The sequence below is a fragment of the Bombus vancouverensis genome, chromosome 4, assembly GCF_051014615.1.
Source record: "Bombus vancouverensis nearcticus chromosome 4, iyBomVanc1_principal, whole genome shotgun sequence".
Classification (NCBI taxonomy): Eukaryota; Metazoa; Arthropoda; class Insecta; order Hymenoptera; family Apidae; genus Bombus; species Bombus vancouverensis.
This window is the reverse complement of record NC_134914.1, coordinates 12,816,195-12,832,814: the sequence shown is the minus strand read 5'-3', so window position 1 is coordinate 12,832,814 and position 16,620 is coordinate 12,816,195. Positions and strand designations below refer to the sequence as shown.

General features: G+C 39.1%; 1 protein-coding gene across 4 annotated transcripts in view; it reads left to right on the top strand.

The window, feature by feature from the left end:
- The window catches only part of LOC117156480 (uncharacterized), a 94,197-nt gene that overhangs the window by 58,975 nt on the left and 18,602 nt on the right, over nt 1–16,620 (top strand). Inside the window, exons 1-2 of one of the 4 annotated variants that reach the window (XM_076617639.1) lie at nt 5,592–6,367; nt 14,586–14,655. The exons of 2 other annotated variants lie outside the window; for them this stretch is intronic. In XM_076617639.1, the coding sequence (XP_076473754.1) occupies nt 14,628–14,655 (28 nt within the window). In that variant the 5' untranslated portion in view covers nt 5,592–6,367; nt 14,586–14,627. Of the gene's footprint in view, nt 1–5,591; nt 6,368–14,585; nt 14,656–16,620 lie in introns of those variants that run through there. One more of the 4 variants, XM_033333528.2, reaches the window with a different exon arrangement.

Genomic DNA, 16,620 nt, shown 5'->3' with positions numbered 1-16,620 from the left:
AGTCGCTCGTATCAGGGGATTGATAAATTGTTATTGATAAGAAATCGAACAGTTGGGGAATCGTCTATTCAAAATGTCGAAAAGTCTCTCCTATTGGATCGATTCTATAGCGCGAGAAGGAGAGAGATAGAGATAGTGGACTGAAAGTAAGTTGAAGCTTTGACTGTGTCTCCGTGGGATCGTGGCGGGATTACCGAAGGGTTAAAGGGGTTAAGCAGCCAAGACCTTTCGAATTCGAGGGGCCCGATAGTACCCAGCCATGGATAGATCTCTCCCTTTCTTTGCAACTGAACTCCGAAGACTTGGTGGGAAACATTGAGATTTAATATCTGGAGGAGGACGTGGCCAGTAGCAGAGAAAGGAAGTTTATCGTAGAAAACGTCTCGAAAGTAGCTGAACACGCCATTCGTCTTGCAACTGAGCGCACCCTGTCGTGTGTACATCAAACAATTTCAGATTCTTTGTCTTTCGCACTCAATAATCTTCATTCTCAAATTCAAATCTATATTTTATTGAATATTTAAAGAAACTGAAGATTATATAATTAATTATAATAATGGGATATTTTTAAGTTTTTTAAATTGATAATTTTAGACATTTTAAATTGATAATTTTAGACATTTTAAATCGATACTGTAGGTTAACCCATAACTGATATTGCTGGTTCTATGAAATCCTAGGTATTTTTACTTTCGCGGTATTTCGTGATTGCTAGCGAACATTTTTGTCTACCATTTTGATAAAATGGCCACCATTCAGTTAAAAGTGGCCCACGTTTGAAATTTCAAATGGCTGTGTTCCTTTGAGGAATTTCCAAAGTAAGATAAAACACATGATAATCTTGTAACAACAAAATACGCCTTTTGCCTGTGTTTCGGGATTCGAAAGAGATACACAGCTGGAATCAGGAATTTCCTTGAAGTTTGATTTTCATGTTTGGCCTCACCGACCTGGCTGCTAACCGACAAAAATTGCAGCGTACTCACGAAGGACGGTCGAGGAAGTGGAGAAGGTATATAGTAATGGCAGAGCAACGCTAACGGTGAAAAGAGAGAACGAACGAACGAGCATACACGATAGAAGAGGATGGGATACATTCACGGATAGGAAGAGGGGGACAGGGGCCAAGGAGGAAGGGAGGAAACCGCGCGAAGGGGAAAACGACTCAACTCGGAACTCGTGTCGTAGCGGTACTCGTTTTCTCCTCGGCACCGCGTATCTCGTTGCCACGAAATTGAATAACCGCGATATACCGTGGCCAGCGCACAAAGTTACACTTGTTCAAGCTCGAATTTCTCGACCTCGAATTCAACGTGATTGCAAAGGAACGTCTTGTTTTTGAAAAACCGAGAACAGATCTAAAGAGTCCCTTCAGCTTCATCTATGCCTAAAGTAGCGATTTCATTTTGTGAGAATTTAATGAATGTTTTTGTCCAATTAATACTTTACATACGTATGTCTTAAAATTGATTTCTTTCTTTTTATATTATAGTTCGTATTCGTTAATAAAATTTCGACAATTTTGGAAAGCGTATTGATTAATGTTGTCAATTAGATCCTAGATATTGTTTTTCTTCTTTTTCCAAGTGAAGAATCTTTGGGAAGCGACAAATAAACAATTTAAGAATACACAAATATTTAACGCAGTTCATTTTCAGTCCCGATTCGCATCACGTTACGATCATACACCTTCTCCCACACCCTCGCCTGTCATTACTTGTACAGTACACGAAACTCAAGGGAAAAGGCTTTCCCCACTCGACCGGCTGGCTGGTTAGGTGCTTGGTCACGTGTTGCGCGATGCGAGTGCGCGCCAGTCAGAACGTCGTTGACCGTTCAATGTAGCGGGTCGAATCTATCATACCGATACATATTCCTTCTGCTTTGATATTGTCATTATTTACAACGTGATCTACTATATTCTACAATGTAATAAGACATCATAGAATTATACAGAAGAATTGCACAATAGATTATAACTGCGCAGTACTATAAACACATTATCAAGGTTAGATTCGATCCATTGTATCGATCGTTCGTCAGTGTTCTGATTTATAGACGCTTACGTCAGTATGACATATAATCTGATGCTCAAACACAACGAGTAACGATAATGCATAATCTTATATCATCCATGTATGACTTCTGTGATATTATTGATATTAGAATGCGTGTGATCTATCTAAATACATATTTAATATTTCTATCTATAAGAATATAAATATATTCATGAGGGGCTAGATTTAGCAGGTGAAGGCACGGTTAACGACTGTAGTCGCGCTTCGTGCATTCTGGTTCTACGGTCTTGGCATCGCCGGAGCCGAGACTCCATGTTCTATAGGCGCCAACAAATTACAAGGGACGACTTGGTCGAGTGTGTACCAGGCGCGCAGGTTTACGAAGAGCTGTAGAGTTGTTATAAGTATCTTTTCACGAAAACCAAATATGTGCATACAAACCATCCAATTAGACTTATAATATCTATTTCAATCAATATAACATAACAAATACAATAACAAATAACCTTATTATTTAGTTCATTTAAAAAACAATTATTCCACAAACAAAACACAATTGATGCATAAAAAGAAAGTTTCAGTCTAGGATTTTCAAGACTAGAAATAAAGTAAAAATGGATGAACGAAAGAAAAGCGGGCAAAGTCGATATCGCAAAGTATGTCGGACCGAAGCAAACGAATACCGCTAGGTACAAACAAGTACGGACTCGGTGCGTCTAGTTTGCGCCGTACTGCGCATCGTTCCACCTCCTTGCTCCCCCTCCCTTAACCTCCACCTCCTACCCCCTTCGACAGCTACCTCTCTACCCCGATCGACCCTTGCTCGTCCTACACAGGATAACTTTCATTCGAACAGGCTAAAACGTTACGGCATAACTTGAGACAAAGGGCGTACTGAAACTTGGTCCCGTAACCGTTTCATTCGAAATAGAGTTCCTTAATAATGCATCCTCGAGGAGGTGATGGTTACACCGGTTCGGTACAGGTATCCTTTGCGAGTTTAGGATAATTCACATCGCTAAAGGAACCCTTACCTGTACCATTGTTAGTATCCTTGACCTGACTAATACTTAACGGCAATTAGTATTAGGAGAAATTCCTCTTTGCTTTTAATCTATTCAAAAATATAAAAAATTTCATATTTGGAATTTTCGGTAATCTGACAAGTTAGATGATTCGTGATAAAGCTTAGAATGATTTACAGTCGCCGTGTGTGTTTTGCATCACGGAACTATAAAATCCGGTCTCAGATTTTAAGCCAAATATCGATTAGCGGCTGCAGAGTTTCGTGATTCGATGTGTCCCGTTCGCTGTCCCGTAATTGTTTCCATACAGCGGCGTGTATCGCATATTGTGCATAATCGCGTGCAATTTACATAGGAGTGGGCGGGCGCGCGCGACCAGAAGCAGAAAACCGTAACCCCGAACCGGTGAATTACGAGGTCGCCTATGAAGCGTCTTTCCTTCGTCGTCAGTTCGTTACGTAATTAACGATCGATAAGCTCCTTAGTTGCATATCGGCTATTTCTGCACGCGCCTACTTTTCACCTAACCTCTCCTCTACGCAACGTCTTCCAATCAAACGTGATTTTACAAAATGGCGGTTCCGCAGTACGTATTACATATCTTTCGTTAATTTGTCTCCATCTACTAATTTCTCGATGAATGTTTCACGAGAGAGCACTCGGGGCAAATGGAGGGTCGAAGGTAACTTGAAACTATCAATTTTTCAGTGGAAGTAAGAGGCGGCTTATTTTCTCGATGAAAAAAAAGTGGAAAGAGAAGAAAAAACGGTCCTACAGGAGTCAACCTTTTCCTCGCCGCTTTCACGCAACGGCCCCTTTAAGACCTAGCAAGAAAACACACGGGGCATCTCCGCTCGCCGCAAAAGTGCTCTTAACCCTCTCGTGCTTTGCCCTCCCCCCTCTCCCCTTCGCCATCGTTCCTCCCTCCTCCGCTGTTCTGTAGGCTCCGGTGCCGGTTGGTGGCGGTCGCCAAGTTCCTGCTGGATACTCTCATTAGATTACATCAAAACGGAGGAAAGCGGAAAGATCTGTGTTCCATTATATTCGAACGCGTGCGCACGTATATAACTAAAAAGCAGAACGCGGATCTCCGTTCGGTTAAGATTGTTTTTTTCTCATACGGTGAAAGGAAGAGATGAAAAGACACGAGGGGTGGATTAATATCTGTCTTAATCGTAGGATTAAGTGCTGCCGGATCGCTTTCGTTTTCGTCTAATCGGCCGTCACAGATGTCGCTGACGCCTTCGTTCCGAATCAATTGCAAATCGATCGAGATTTAAAACGTTATTCTACCAATCCTATTTTGTTAAGTAAAATGTTGTTTGAACGAAATGATACATACTACAGGTAAGGTTGATGGCGTTGAAGAAAGTCGGAACGGTTGAACGAGTCTGAAAACAGGTCATCGAATTAGAACCGAGGAACGAATGAATATGCATAGACCGAATTAACAACGTAATCGCAGAAACGGAAACAAGGATCCGCGTGAAAAGCCGGTGTAAAGAAACATGTTAAGCTTCGGCCAGGCGACATTACCAAACAAAGGGTTAAGGGACAAGTTTAACGTTTTGATACGCGAGTGGTGTTCTTTTTTCCTCTGTATTCGCGTGTAGCGCTACCGTGGTATACGGGCGTATGTATGAGCGCGTGCGCGTGCGCGCGCACTACAATATTTCACGTGGACGTTCGCACAAAAGCGCACGGCGCATTATCATATCGCATTACGGTACTTACACGCGCGTACATCTACTAAATTCCACGTATGCCATCGGGTATAATGTACCCTTCCTATCTACCATTAAATCAAACGCAAACCACCTAGCCGGTCGGACAGTTCATTTGGTTTCGCCAGTCGAGGCAGCGCGCGCGCGCGCGCCGCCACCGTATTCACTACGGAAATCGTAGCTTTCGTTCCGCGACCTCCGACGAAAACAATGGCAATCATTTTTCGACCGTGGATAATCACGGGCAATCCCTCGTGAACTTGGCAACGACGTTGCAATTAAATATAGATCGGTATTGTTATACAGGAGAACCATTCCGTGCTAATTACAACAGGTGTGGATACGGTGTGAAAACAAATTGATTAGAAGATATATATCTATATCAAGAATCATAAATCGGACGCGAGTCACTTAACATTCGCTCGATTTGTTTAACCCTACCAGTAGCAGCAGTCCCTGTCCCACGAGTCCACACCTGTTCCGTGCCGATCAAAACCTAGACCTATTCGATCCCGTGAGAAAAAGGTAGCGATTATACGAACGCGTATGTGTGGATTGCTTTTTCGGTGGTGAAGTTTGTACGAGAGCTCATCGTCGGGGAAAAATCGCAGTATATGTATCTCGTATACCGAAGGACGTGTACGGGTTTAAGCAGGAGATATAGAGGGGACCAGTGACGGAGGGGAAACGAGGAATCGTAGAGGACTACGGGGTAGATGGACCGGTAGACGAGAGGACGGAGGGGTGAGGATGAGAGCGATGGTGCTCGGTGGGGAGAAAAGGGACTCGGAACTCGTGTCGTAGCGGTACGACGTTCGGTCGGGTATCTCCGCATCGTGGGCCACACGCTCGGCCGGTATCGGCTCGCATACGCGCTCAGTCGTGGTCCGGCCTCGCTTGCGTACAAATGTCAGGCGGGAGCCATTTGATAGGACAACAGCATACGTACACAGTGTTTTCTTCTTCTGTCGTCGTACATACGTGTGCCCGCGAGAGTGCTTACATATACACAGACCTGTGGCAAATATAATACACGTTCTTATATATACGTATATCTAATACGCTCATTTCTCTTTCCGACTTTGTCCTTCGATCATCTCTATCTCGTCTTCTCGCGTAAAAGTCACACGTACTTAGAAGGGACTTAAAGTGTCGCGTGCGAGTACACCGGGAGTAACAATACGACAGTGCTGTATCGAAACGTTATCTTGTGACTGATATCGATATATTATATCTGTACATATACTGATAGTGCAGCGACAGCAGTGACGAAGGGACGTCGAGTCTAACGTGCTCCGATTAACTTCGTTCCGTTAGTCAGCCGAGTGTGTGGTAAAGCTGAGAGTGCCTCCTGCGAGAGCAGGAAGGAAGAACAAAGAAGCGACGTCCTCTGCCAGTCGGTGGAAGCAGAGCGGGGCTTGCGAAGACTGTCCCCTTCTGAAGTCTCTCTTCTCTCTGGATCTTCACCCCTTTCTCTGTGGATCTTCATCTCATCGGGTGTTCTCCTACTCTGGGCTCCGTCTCTGTCTCTTCGCTTTCTTCATTTCTTCGCCATCGACATCGTGTGAACACAGCAACGAGAAGTTGGTTTCGTCTTGAGGTAAAGTGATTTTGTTTGACGTCACGAAAGCGATGTCAAGTTGAGCAACCTCCATCCAACGTACGTCACCTATTTGTTCCCGTACTCTTATGACTCTCTACCCCCTCCATCTTCTACTCACTCCGCTACTCACTCCACCCCTCACCTCTTGCAACCCGGACTCTGTTGATTTCTTTTCCCCCCGCATCGCGTTAAGTACCGCGCGTGATGATCTTGCGACGAACAAGTACCGATATTATGCGCTTATGCGTATGACACAGCATCTGTTATCAATGGATAACGTAATCCGGGGAAAAACCTCTTAGTACCCTGGGTTTTTTATGTGGGCGTTACTCTCAACGACAGATGAACTGACTTCCTTTTCTTCGAGTAGCTCGTCCAGATAATCGCTCGAAAACACGGGGCTGTACTTTTTGTTCGCACTGTTGCTGTATTGTCCGAATGAAACGACAAGAACGATGCGAACTTAAGACTAGGACTGCGCAATGAGAATCTATTTTTTCCTCATCGTATATCAAAGCGGAATATATGTGTACAATTGATTTCCTTATGGAGATAAAGTATTTTGTTGATTCAACACCTTACGAGCTTTATGTTTTACGAGGGTTCAACATCTTATTTGAAGTACATATATTTTTGAAGATTTGAGTAGATTATACAGAGAGCGTCTAGTTTTTTTGCAGGTAAGAACGAGACGCTATTCGTTACTGTTTAATCTGCCTTCTATCTAGTGTTGTAGCAACGGTTCGATATATCGTTACAGCGTATCTAAATAGTCCACAGCCTTCGATTTATCACGTTCAGCGGCTGCTTAGGGAATGCCATTAAGTGGATTGCTTAGCCGCTATCGATTTTGTATACTTTAGAGTCGTAACGTGTGATGTTAGCCAATCTGTATATCTCACTCCATTTTTCGATATACGCTCGTTTCCAACTATAATTAAAAACGGTTACTAATTTGATTCAAAATTAACGATCATACAAAGGCAAGCTATTATCTCAAATCCTTAATAACATTTAATAATATATACAATTTAATATAAACAATTATGCACGAACTAAAAAACACTAAGAAAACGAGCGAAAAATATAAATATGGCAGAGTAGAAAGGGCGACAGGGAATTTCTCAGCGCAAACTCATTCAACGTGAGCTGGGCTAGGTCAAGGGATGAATAGCGATGCGATAATATTTTCCCAAGCGTTTTTAGAGGTCGATGAATCGAGAGAGTTTCGTCCCCTGCAATTGTAACTGTATATAGTTGTAACTAGTCTCCACACGAAATCTTTTTCGTGTATCGGCCACAGTACCATATAGACAATTAAATCGGGAATCGCTAATAGAATTTCATAGACCAAAGTCGTTTCGATACGATTTTCGTCGCGCTGCTGCGGTTTTCTCGCGCTCCTCCCTCCCTCAGTCCCCATTCCCCTTCTAAACGATGTAACATATGCGCGCAGATTTACGAACAGAGCACGTATCGAGTTATTATCACGGCAACCGCATTAACCCCCGACTACTCGACCGGTAACAAGGGCCACCGATACCACCGCCTGTCCGAATCTATTTCGGATAAAGCCATAAAATTACTACTTTAAGTACACTTACTAATTCATTTATATGTCTGAAGATTACAAAGGAAAATAAGTATAACTTAGTTGACTCTTTTAAAATTTTGATATCATTTAATGGTTAAAAAAGTGTATTTTAATATAACTACTTGGTTCAAAGCCTTTTAGTATAGAAATAATTAACAGAGCCATAAAGTTCTATGGAAAATTAATGCCTTACCAAATATCTAAGATATAATAACTGGACTGTTATAAAATTGGTGAATCGGCAAATGACGAATTGTAGGTTATAAAGTTCTTTTATAATTTTACACGTTTAATAAAGTACTTGATTTTTAATTGATTTTTGTTAGTATATTAAAATTATTAGAAAGTGAAACTGCCTTCTTATTAGTGCAGCCAGTTCAATTGGTGAATTAATGAATTTAGTAATGAATTTTATAGATCTACCGTAATATGTGGATAAAATGTCATTGTCCGATAATTGTTGCGCGATTCGCTCGCCAGAGCGCGACCATTCGCGTATCGAAGCCTTTAAGGTCCCTTTATACCGCGTGCGCCGCATTCTTCTTACTGGTTCGCGCCTTGTCTCCACTTACATTCAAGGACGATTCAGACGTAACTGCTCTCTCTCGCGCGCGCGCACCATATATATTCTTTACACGGTTTTAACTTTGAAATGACAGAAAGGAAAAGTCCGTGAACAGAGAAATATAGAATGACATTCTTATAACGTAAGATGGGGACTTCTCATATAATGTAGAATTGATAATTGTTTGGCAATGTTTCTTGAAATCATATATGTTGTATTTGATATCTCGAATAAGAAATCTTTGTAGTTGACGAATGCGAAGATAGATATATCATACAAATATTGTTCAAATATATTTGTAAGAAATATTGACACGCCATTGTATTTATCCAATAGCATTTACATAATTAATCGATTCGAGCATACTAAATTTTTAGTATATTATACTATACTAGCTTTACTATACTATACTATACTCTAGTATACTAGCTTTCATACAACTACAAAAATTTCTGATTAGGATGAATGCCAAATATTATGAATACTAAAACCTCAATGTAGAAACTATTAAAAAGCGCTTCATTGGAAAATAAAGATAAGTGGTAAATGCTTTTTGTAGCTACATTAAGTAGACAGAAAAAGTTTACGTAAAGAGTAGACGTTCGTTTTAACTGCGTAACAGACGGATTAAAGTTACGTTAGTGGCCTCCTTCTGCCGCGGCTAATCTGCATTATTCTACGTGTTATGTATCATCTGGTCGAACGTGCGTGTTCTCTTGACTTAAAATTCAACAACGGCATCGACGTAACTATCTACGACTTTGTCGAGACGGTCCCTCGCGACATCCCACACTCGGTCAACAATAGATAGAGCCTCACATACATAACCTACCGTTTAGATAATGTATCGGTCATCGAGCGTTCGGTATATAGTCCAACTATCGTAATCGCAATTCCACCAAGATTTAATACCGCATATTATACCTTCTCCAACCAAAATTGAATAATCGAGTTGTTGAAAAAATTCCTAGCATCTTTATTATGAATTTCTTTCAAATAATAAAATATTCGAACGAATACTATTTTTATTTAGATATTACAAACAATTAAGAAGAAACACACGAGAATTCGTTCATAAAACAGGTTTCTGTTTTATTTTTTAATAAGACAATGTCGAGCCTTCTATACCCAAGCAATTTTAAACCGTAAGTGGAATATGCATTCAACTTCATGTATCTTATTCACCGAATATGGTATAACCTCCTTATTATTCATCGTGGTCTTTGCAAATTTTATTCGAAAGACGTAGACAAGAAATGAAATATTGCAAAAGCCTGTAGGAGCTATTCGAATGAATTCGTTATCAGAAAAGTGCAATTTTTCGAGAAAAACTTTTTTGAGTATGCTTTAGATCAAAGCATACTCAAAATATTTTCAATGTTAAGAACATCGACGTGATCCTTTCACCATTTTGAATTTTCTCAGTTAGTAGAGGGCGCGCAGGTTGCGATCACAAGTTAATCATCGATCCAAGGAATCGCTGCGCACTTAACGGTGATTTATATGTTTGACTAGCGGATGAAACTCGAATCACGGATAATAAAGGGCGACTAAACAGAGAAAAAAATCGGCGCGGAAATTCGGTGCACGCGTCGAATATCGGGTGAAACGTATCAGAGGCAGACGTTAACTCCGCTTTAAAATTCTACGGCACGAGGCTCGTAACTATTTACGTCCTGGCCGAGAGCATATAGCCACTTTCATAGGGCTACGCGACGCATCTGTTTGACTAGCGAACACACATGCAAGGCCCCGTTTCTCTTTCTGTGCGCGCATCGAGACGACGATCTAGACTTTAAACAAAGGTATTATCGCGCATACCAGATCTGCGTTGAATTACAAAGTAACTTGCGAAAGGGCATCCACTTGGTATCTCATGTAACCACTTGCAAAAGAACCCAAAGAACAATGGCCAGGTCGCTCAATTAATGATATCAAAAATCCTGTTTCAACGTTAGGGTATCTCATAGATAATAAAAGCTTCTGGATCTGAAGTTTAAATATACCGCAATTTAGTACTGTTAATCAGGCTTACAATAAAAATAGATAGTAAAAGATACGCAATAGATTGGCGAAGCATATCGTTTATTTGAGTGTATGTAAAATCGATACAAGATATTAGACTCGATTTCGAACCAATATAGAACGAAAAAAAAATAATATTTCTAGAATTAATGTAGTATTAGTTAAAAAGTGATATCTTTGAAAAAAAATTAAATAAAAGATCGTGTTACAAATCTACGCAGGATTTTACAAGAGATATACTGATTTGTGATATTTTTGTTTGCTACTGGACATTTCATAAATCTCTTTTTATTACGGTGTACTTAATATTCGTGTATTCGCGAATATGCAGAGATAAATTTCTTACGTGATATTAAAATATCGTTCATGATAACAGTAATGCCAGACAGATCGCGTCTTTTGATCATCCGACCGAGCTTATTTTGCATTCGACAAGGACGTTGAATAACGATTAGCGACTCCCTACATTTATTAGGTAGGTATATGATTAATGAGCGGCGCCGCGATTGTTTTTTAACCGAGTACAGCTTCTTTTGTTTGCATACCGGTGATTTCTTCTTTTTCCCGCGACGTTTCCCGGATAGTTATCGATTTCTTTCTGTGGTTGTAACTTAGACATCGACATAGGACGCTTGAACTGGTGGTCGTACCAGTTATGCCATAAACTATATATTGTCGTGGACACTATTGTAACGATGAAAATATTTATAACCGCGCAGAAGCGTTCATAAGCTGGGAACTCGTGACACTTTGACCGTTAATGCTATCGCGTTACGAAATAATCGCCTGGTCGATAAAAAAGTGACGATTGTCTTTCTCATGTGAGTAAAAACAGAGCGTGCACTTTGATCAGTTTCGATACAATTTCCGTTTCTTTCCGCGGCCATCTTTTACTCTGTTGGTACATTGGAAAAATTATCAACTAATTAAATATCCCCTTTTCTGCATGTAGGGTGTCTCGGGATTTAACAGACAAACATTGTAAATGTGTTATGTGTCATGATCAAACATAAAATGTCATGACATTATGTGCTTTTCGAAAACAATCGTACAGTTGTAGCATTTAAACTTTGCACTTTGCACTTGCTTGACTCAAAGTACAAATGCAATAGCTACATGACTGTTCCCGAAAAAACAATATTATGCCATTCCAGCAGCATAAAGATTTGTAATCTAAAATTCAAACAAAATGTGTAAACATAACATTTATAAACATGGATCGTTTAAAGCTTTACTAAAAAGTTATAACAGATATACAAAATACAAAGAAAGCAGTAGTTTATCCTCGAATATCGCCTTCAATTTTGCGCCATTAGACTTTTATGTGTGGACAATTTTAAAAAAGGTAGATATATCGAACAAGTATTAGATTGATACATTAAGATGAAATGAAATCAAAATGTGGTTCATAAGGTAATAAACTTTTTTATCGCTGTCACTTCCGTATCGACAGGAACGGTAAACATTTTGAAAGTACCGACAGCTAATGATCAATGTCTTGTAGCATATAACCGCAAGTTCATTATTGTTCTCTTTGTGCTATATATTATTATAACGGTTTTATAAAGCTTTAAATAACTCATATCTGTAATAACATTTCTTACTTGATTATATCCATAAAACATATCGACAAAGTTTGGATGTTAAATCCTAGAACCCTCTATTATATGTTATCAAAGGAATGGTTGAAATTGTCACGGTGTGTAGAAACTCATCGTGTTCTTTCGACTTTCGGATGCGGAGAAAAACCCGTTAGAAATTGTTCGATGCTACTCTTGCATGTCGCGAACGGCGGGCGTACACGCTTGCCACAGAAGCTTCGTGTAGCGGTAGTGGTTACTCATGGTGCGTGTGCAACAGCAGCAAGTATGCGCGTCCGCCATAGGCCCTTTCTCATCGTCAAGTTACGAAGGCCGAGTAGCGAGCGCGTCGAAAGAAGAACATCGGCAGCGTGAAAGTAAAGAAAGTGGGCCGCTTCAAGTATCGTTCAACCTAGTACATACTTGCATACCTACCCTCCTCTTTTCGCAGGCCACGATTCTTCCCTTTTATTCTTCCAGGATCGTCTGATCATGTCAAATTTATGATTTGCTAAAAATTTAAGGTGTTTTGTTCAAAATTATATACATACTTTAATTTTAGTTAAAGCTAGAGTTTGTATGTTTGAATGAAGTGTTTTAAACATTTTATTTTCAAAAAAAGTTTCAACGATTTTGTCGGTAAGGTAAACTCATTTGGCGGGCGGTTGAAGAAGGAGATTGTTCTAATCAGGAATTCGACTGGCACAAGTTAGTAAGAATTTCTTTTAATTCTAACTCGTATTCCATCTCCGGTTTACAACGCAACACGAACAAAACAAATCCGTGCTAATTTCTTAAGAGATTATCGATTACCGATCGGGTCTCGACGCGGCGAGGCTGTGGAGCCCGCGCGCACGATTCCCCCCTTACCGTTCGGTTACTTTTACCAAATAGCATCTCTATTACCATTCGTAACGCTCTGAAATACAAATTAATTGTGTCCCGTCAGAGATTCTAGAAAGTTGTCGTCAAGGCGATTGTTACGAAGCTGGACGCTAGCCAGTATCAACGTAGCTTCACTACTGTCACGCTGAAAATCACTCGACGCGAGATTATCGCGTGATTTGTTATCTATTAGACGTATACATAATCATAGTACCTAATTGCATATAAGTACCTTTTTTTATTGAACACATGAAACATAATCAGTTCATAAGCAAATATGTGTTATTTATAAGATATGCTATACAAAGTAGGGTATAAAAATAAAGAATGTGTATGACAACGTGCAAACCTAGAAACGTTAACAGATGTATAAGATTAGAATATAAAAATAAGATTAAGATAGGTCTATAAGTGGAGGAATTTTTTTGAGTCTTTTCTTAAGTTAGCACTTGAGGCCTACATATGTGACATAATAATATGTATATATATATATCCGCTTTTTATTTATTAAACCAATATAATATAACGCCATAACTTTCCTAATAGGAAATAAGCAACTGCACCTATTATCATTGATAGCTACTTAATATAAATATAAGAGTATTCTATAGTAAAGAAGATGAAAGTACATTACGTATATTTATTTATACAAAGCCTATTATTAGAAACTTTGATTCCAGCCTTATTACATACTTGCAAGTAATAATGTACGCCTAAAACATGATACGACTTGTATTTATGTGTGTACAAGCTGTCTCCTTAAAGTTAATTCCATTTTTACGAATCTCCTCTTGTAACGTTGAAAATTGAAACGAATGTTTTCTACGATGTTAGAAGTTCGTTGGTCCGTCCACGGACGTTGGTGAGGTTAGGTGAACTTCTTACTAATAGTATATAAAATTGAGGTGACGTTTTCCCTTTTTTATGTCAGCATCGGGTTTTCTCGGTACTGAATCTCTTTGAGTGGCAACCAAGTTCGAACATCGGGCAAAGCTTCCCAGGGTCGCGTGAAAAATAATCCAATTAACCATAATTGTCGTAACGCGAGGCGAAACGTGCACTTCCGCGACTCTTGCCAAAGATAACAACGCCGAAATTCTCTCCGCGGATCTTTGTCGCCCCCTATTTTCATATGTCGCTACTATGATTCTAATTTAAGACAAAACATATTATGTAGTGTTTACATAAAATTACATAAAATGCAGATGACACGAGTAATCGTTGTTGAATCGATATTCTATACGCCATATTGATTTAAAGGTATGGTTAGTTTGATTTTTTAATCTTGCTTTTATTGTATATTTTTGGTAAATGGTTGGCACATTTCAGTTAATGATGTGAGAAAGGAACATTACCTACAGTAGGTATGACACGAATAATTATCCTCTGATTGATCTTAATTTAAATTTAAAATGAATATTTCTAAATTATTTAACTTTTTTAAATCATGAATTCTTTGGAAAATCTAAATTAGTAGTAATAAGAGGTAGAAATTCTTAAATTAGTAGTAATTAAAAATACAAATTTAAATTAGGGAATAATGAGAAGCAACAATTTTCTGTTTAGGAATTCAATCATCTACGTGAATAATGGTTGTAATCAGGTGGAATGACGAAAAAACAACTGGTTGGTAAAGGTATCGCGATTGCGTGAAACGTTTTGCCGTCATTGTTTCTAACCCCTTTGAATAAAATCGTCAAGGAGTGGATTAGTTGGCACGGTTCCACCATCGACTGGCTTCCCGGTACTCCGCACGATTGTTGCAAAGAACATTTTATTCCCTGAACCCATTCTACGAAGAAATTATATACACCCCTATTCTAACATTATTCTGTAAATTACAAGCAGCTAATTTAATATCTTAACATCACAAAATTTATTAAAATAATTCTAAAAAAGCAATGTTTGATTTAATGAAGATTTGAACTGATCATCTTGGCAATTGCAATCAAATGTTTTCTTCACTACGCCAAGTTAATTGTTTTTTATTTGATTTTATATTTTTATTCTTATTGATTTTTTATTGTATATTTTTAATCATTTTAATTAAACAAAAGAGTGGTCGTCGTTAAAACACGGTAGAATTCATTGCTATGAAACATTCGCGAAGATTAATCGATTCTTCGAATGTGCATCCGCGACCGTAAGTTACAGTCGAAAAGCAATATCGGTTAATTCGCAATCGAATTCGCAGGAAATTACATTCGAGGAAGGTATATTTGCGAGAGGCCTTCAAAATGCAACGGATCAACCGAAACGATCGTTTGCAACTAACCATTTTATCAAGGTTCAAACAATTTTCTCGGAATATTATTCCTAACTTTTCTTTCCCCCTTTTTTAACAGAATATTTCACGCGATTTTTCGATTCATTGAATCCCGTCGAAATATTTTTCAGATAGATACACCATCTCTAGGTGTATACTCTTTACGAAAAAAAAAAGGGCGAAAAAGAAACATGGCGGCGATTGAACGTTTTATACTTCGATGGTTATTTTTCTTTCTATCGTTGTAAAAAAAGGTACGCACTTTCTCGCGCGTTTCTTCCTTTGTTATTTGAACACGATGCGGTTGCAACATACAATCCGTCCAGTTATTTCGAACTCACGTACACAAACGAAACGTATAATAGAACGAGGCGCACGTACACAGCCTGCTACAAAACAGACGCGCACGAGAAAAAGAGGAAGCTTTATTTCTTTTTACAGGCCAATTCGATTACTCAAGGCACGCTTCTCACATGTACATACATATAGTACATATAACCTCTTTTATGATCTTCGAAAAAGTCCCTATACTCTCTACGTTGCGTTTCGTCATATCATGTAGCACTTTTCAACGTGAATTCCATGTAAATAGTTAGCGATTCAGTCATGCTCGTCTAAGCAGTCAGTCGATAATATAAATTCTCCTCTTGAAAAATAACCAACCGGTAGCTCTCGTCTGTTCTTAGTGGAAAAGAGTAAAAATAACCCTATACGTGTCTTTCTTCTTAGGTCTCGTGTCTTGGATGGAACGTGTCGTAGACCCTGTCTTGTTTTTGTAAGCGCAGTTACCGAGCCTTATCCATGCAAACGCACTGCCGATACACACTTAACCGCACGCACACTGAATTCGTTAGACCCGCACGTGCGCGTATTTAACGCACCGCGGACGAGCATCTTTTTCAGGCAACTAGTAAACACATACGCGTGTATATACAGACTTTTTTCCCCCGAGGAAGTTGCTTCTCATTTTTAGACGCCTTCGTTTAAAGCCATCCATGCTTTTCGGCGTTTAGACATTTACCAGTGCATAGTCGATAAAGTCGGTAATGAACTTAAAATTTAATATGGCGGCAAGTTATGAATATTTAAACATTTTGGTAGCGTTATAATGAGACACAATTATGGTTCTGTCGCTAAAAATTAAGATAAGTCTAAAAATGTATACAGAAATTACAAGATATTTGGTGTATATATTTAAACAATCAAAATTACTCGTTATATTAATAAACTTTAATATTCAGTGGAATCATCTTTAATAACTGTTACATATATGTTTAAAATGGCTCTTGGTATTGTATAGGGATTTTTAACTACATACGTGATGTAACAAATGTT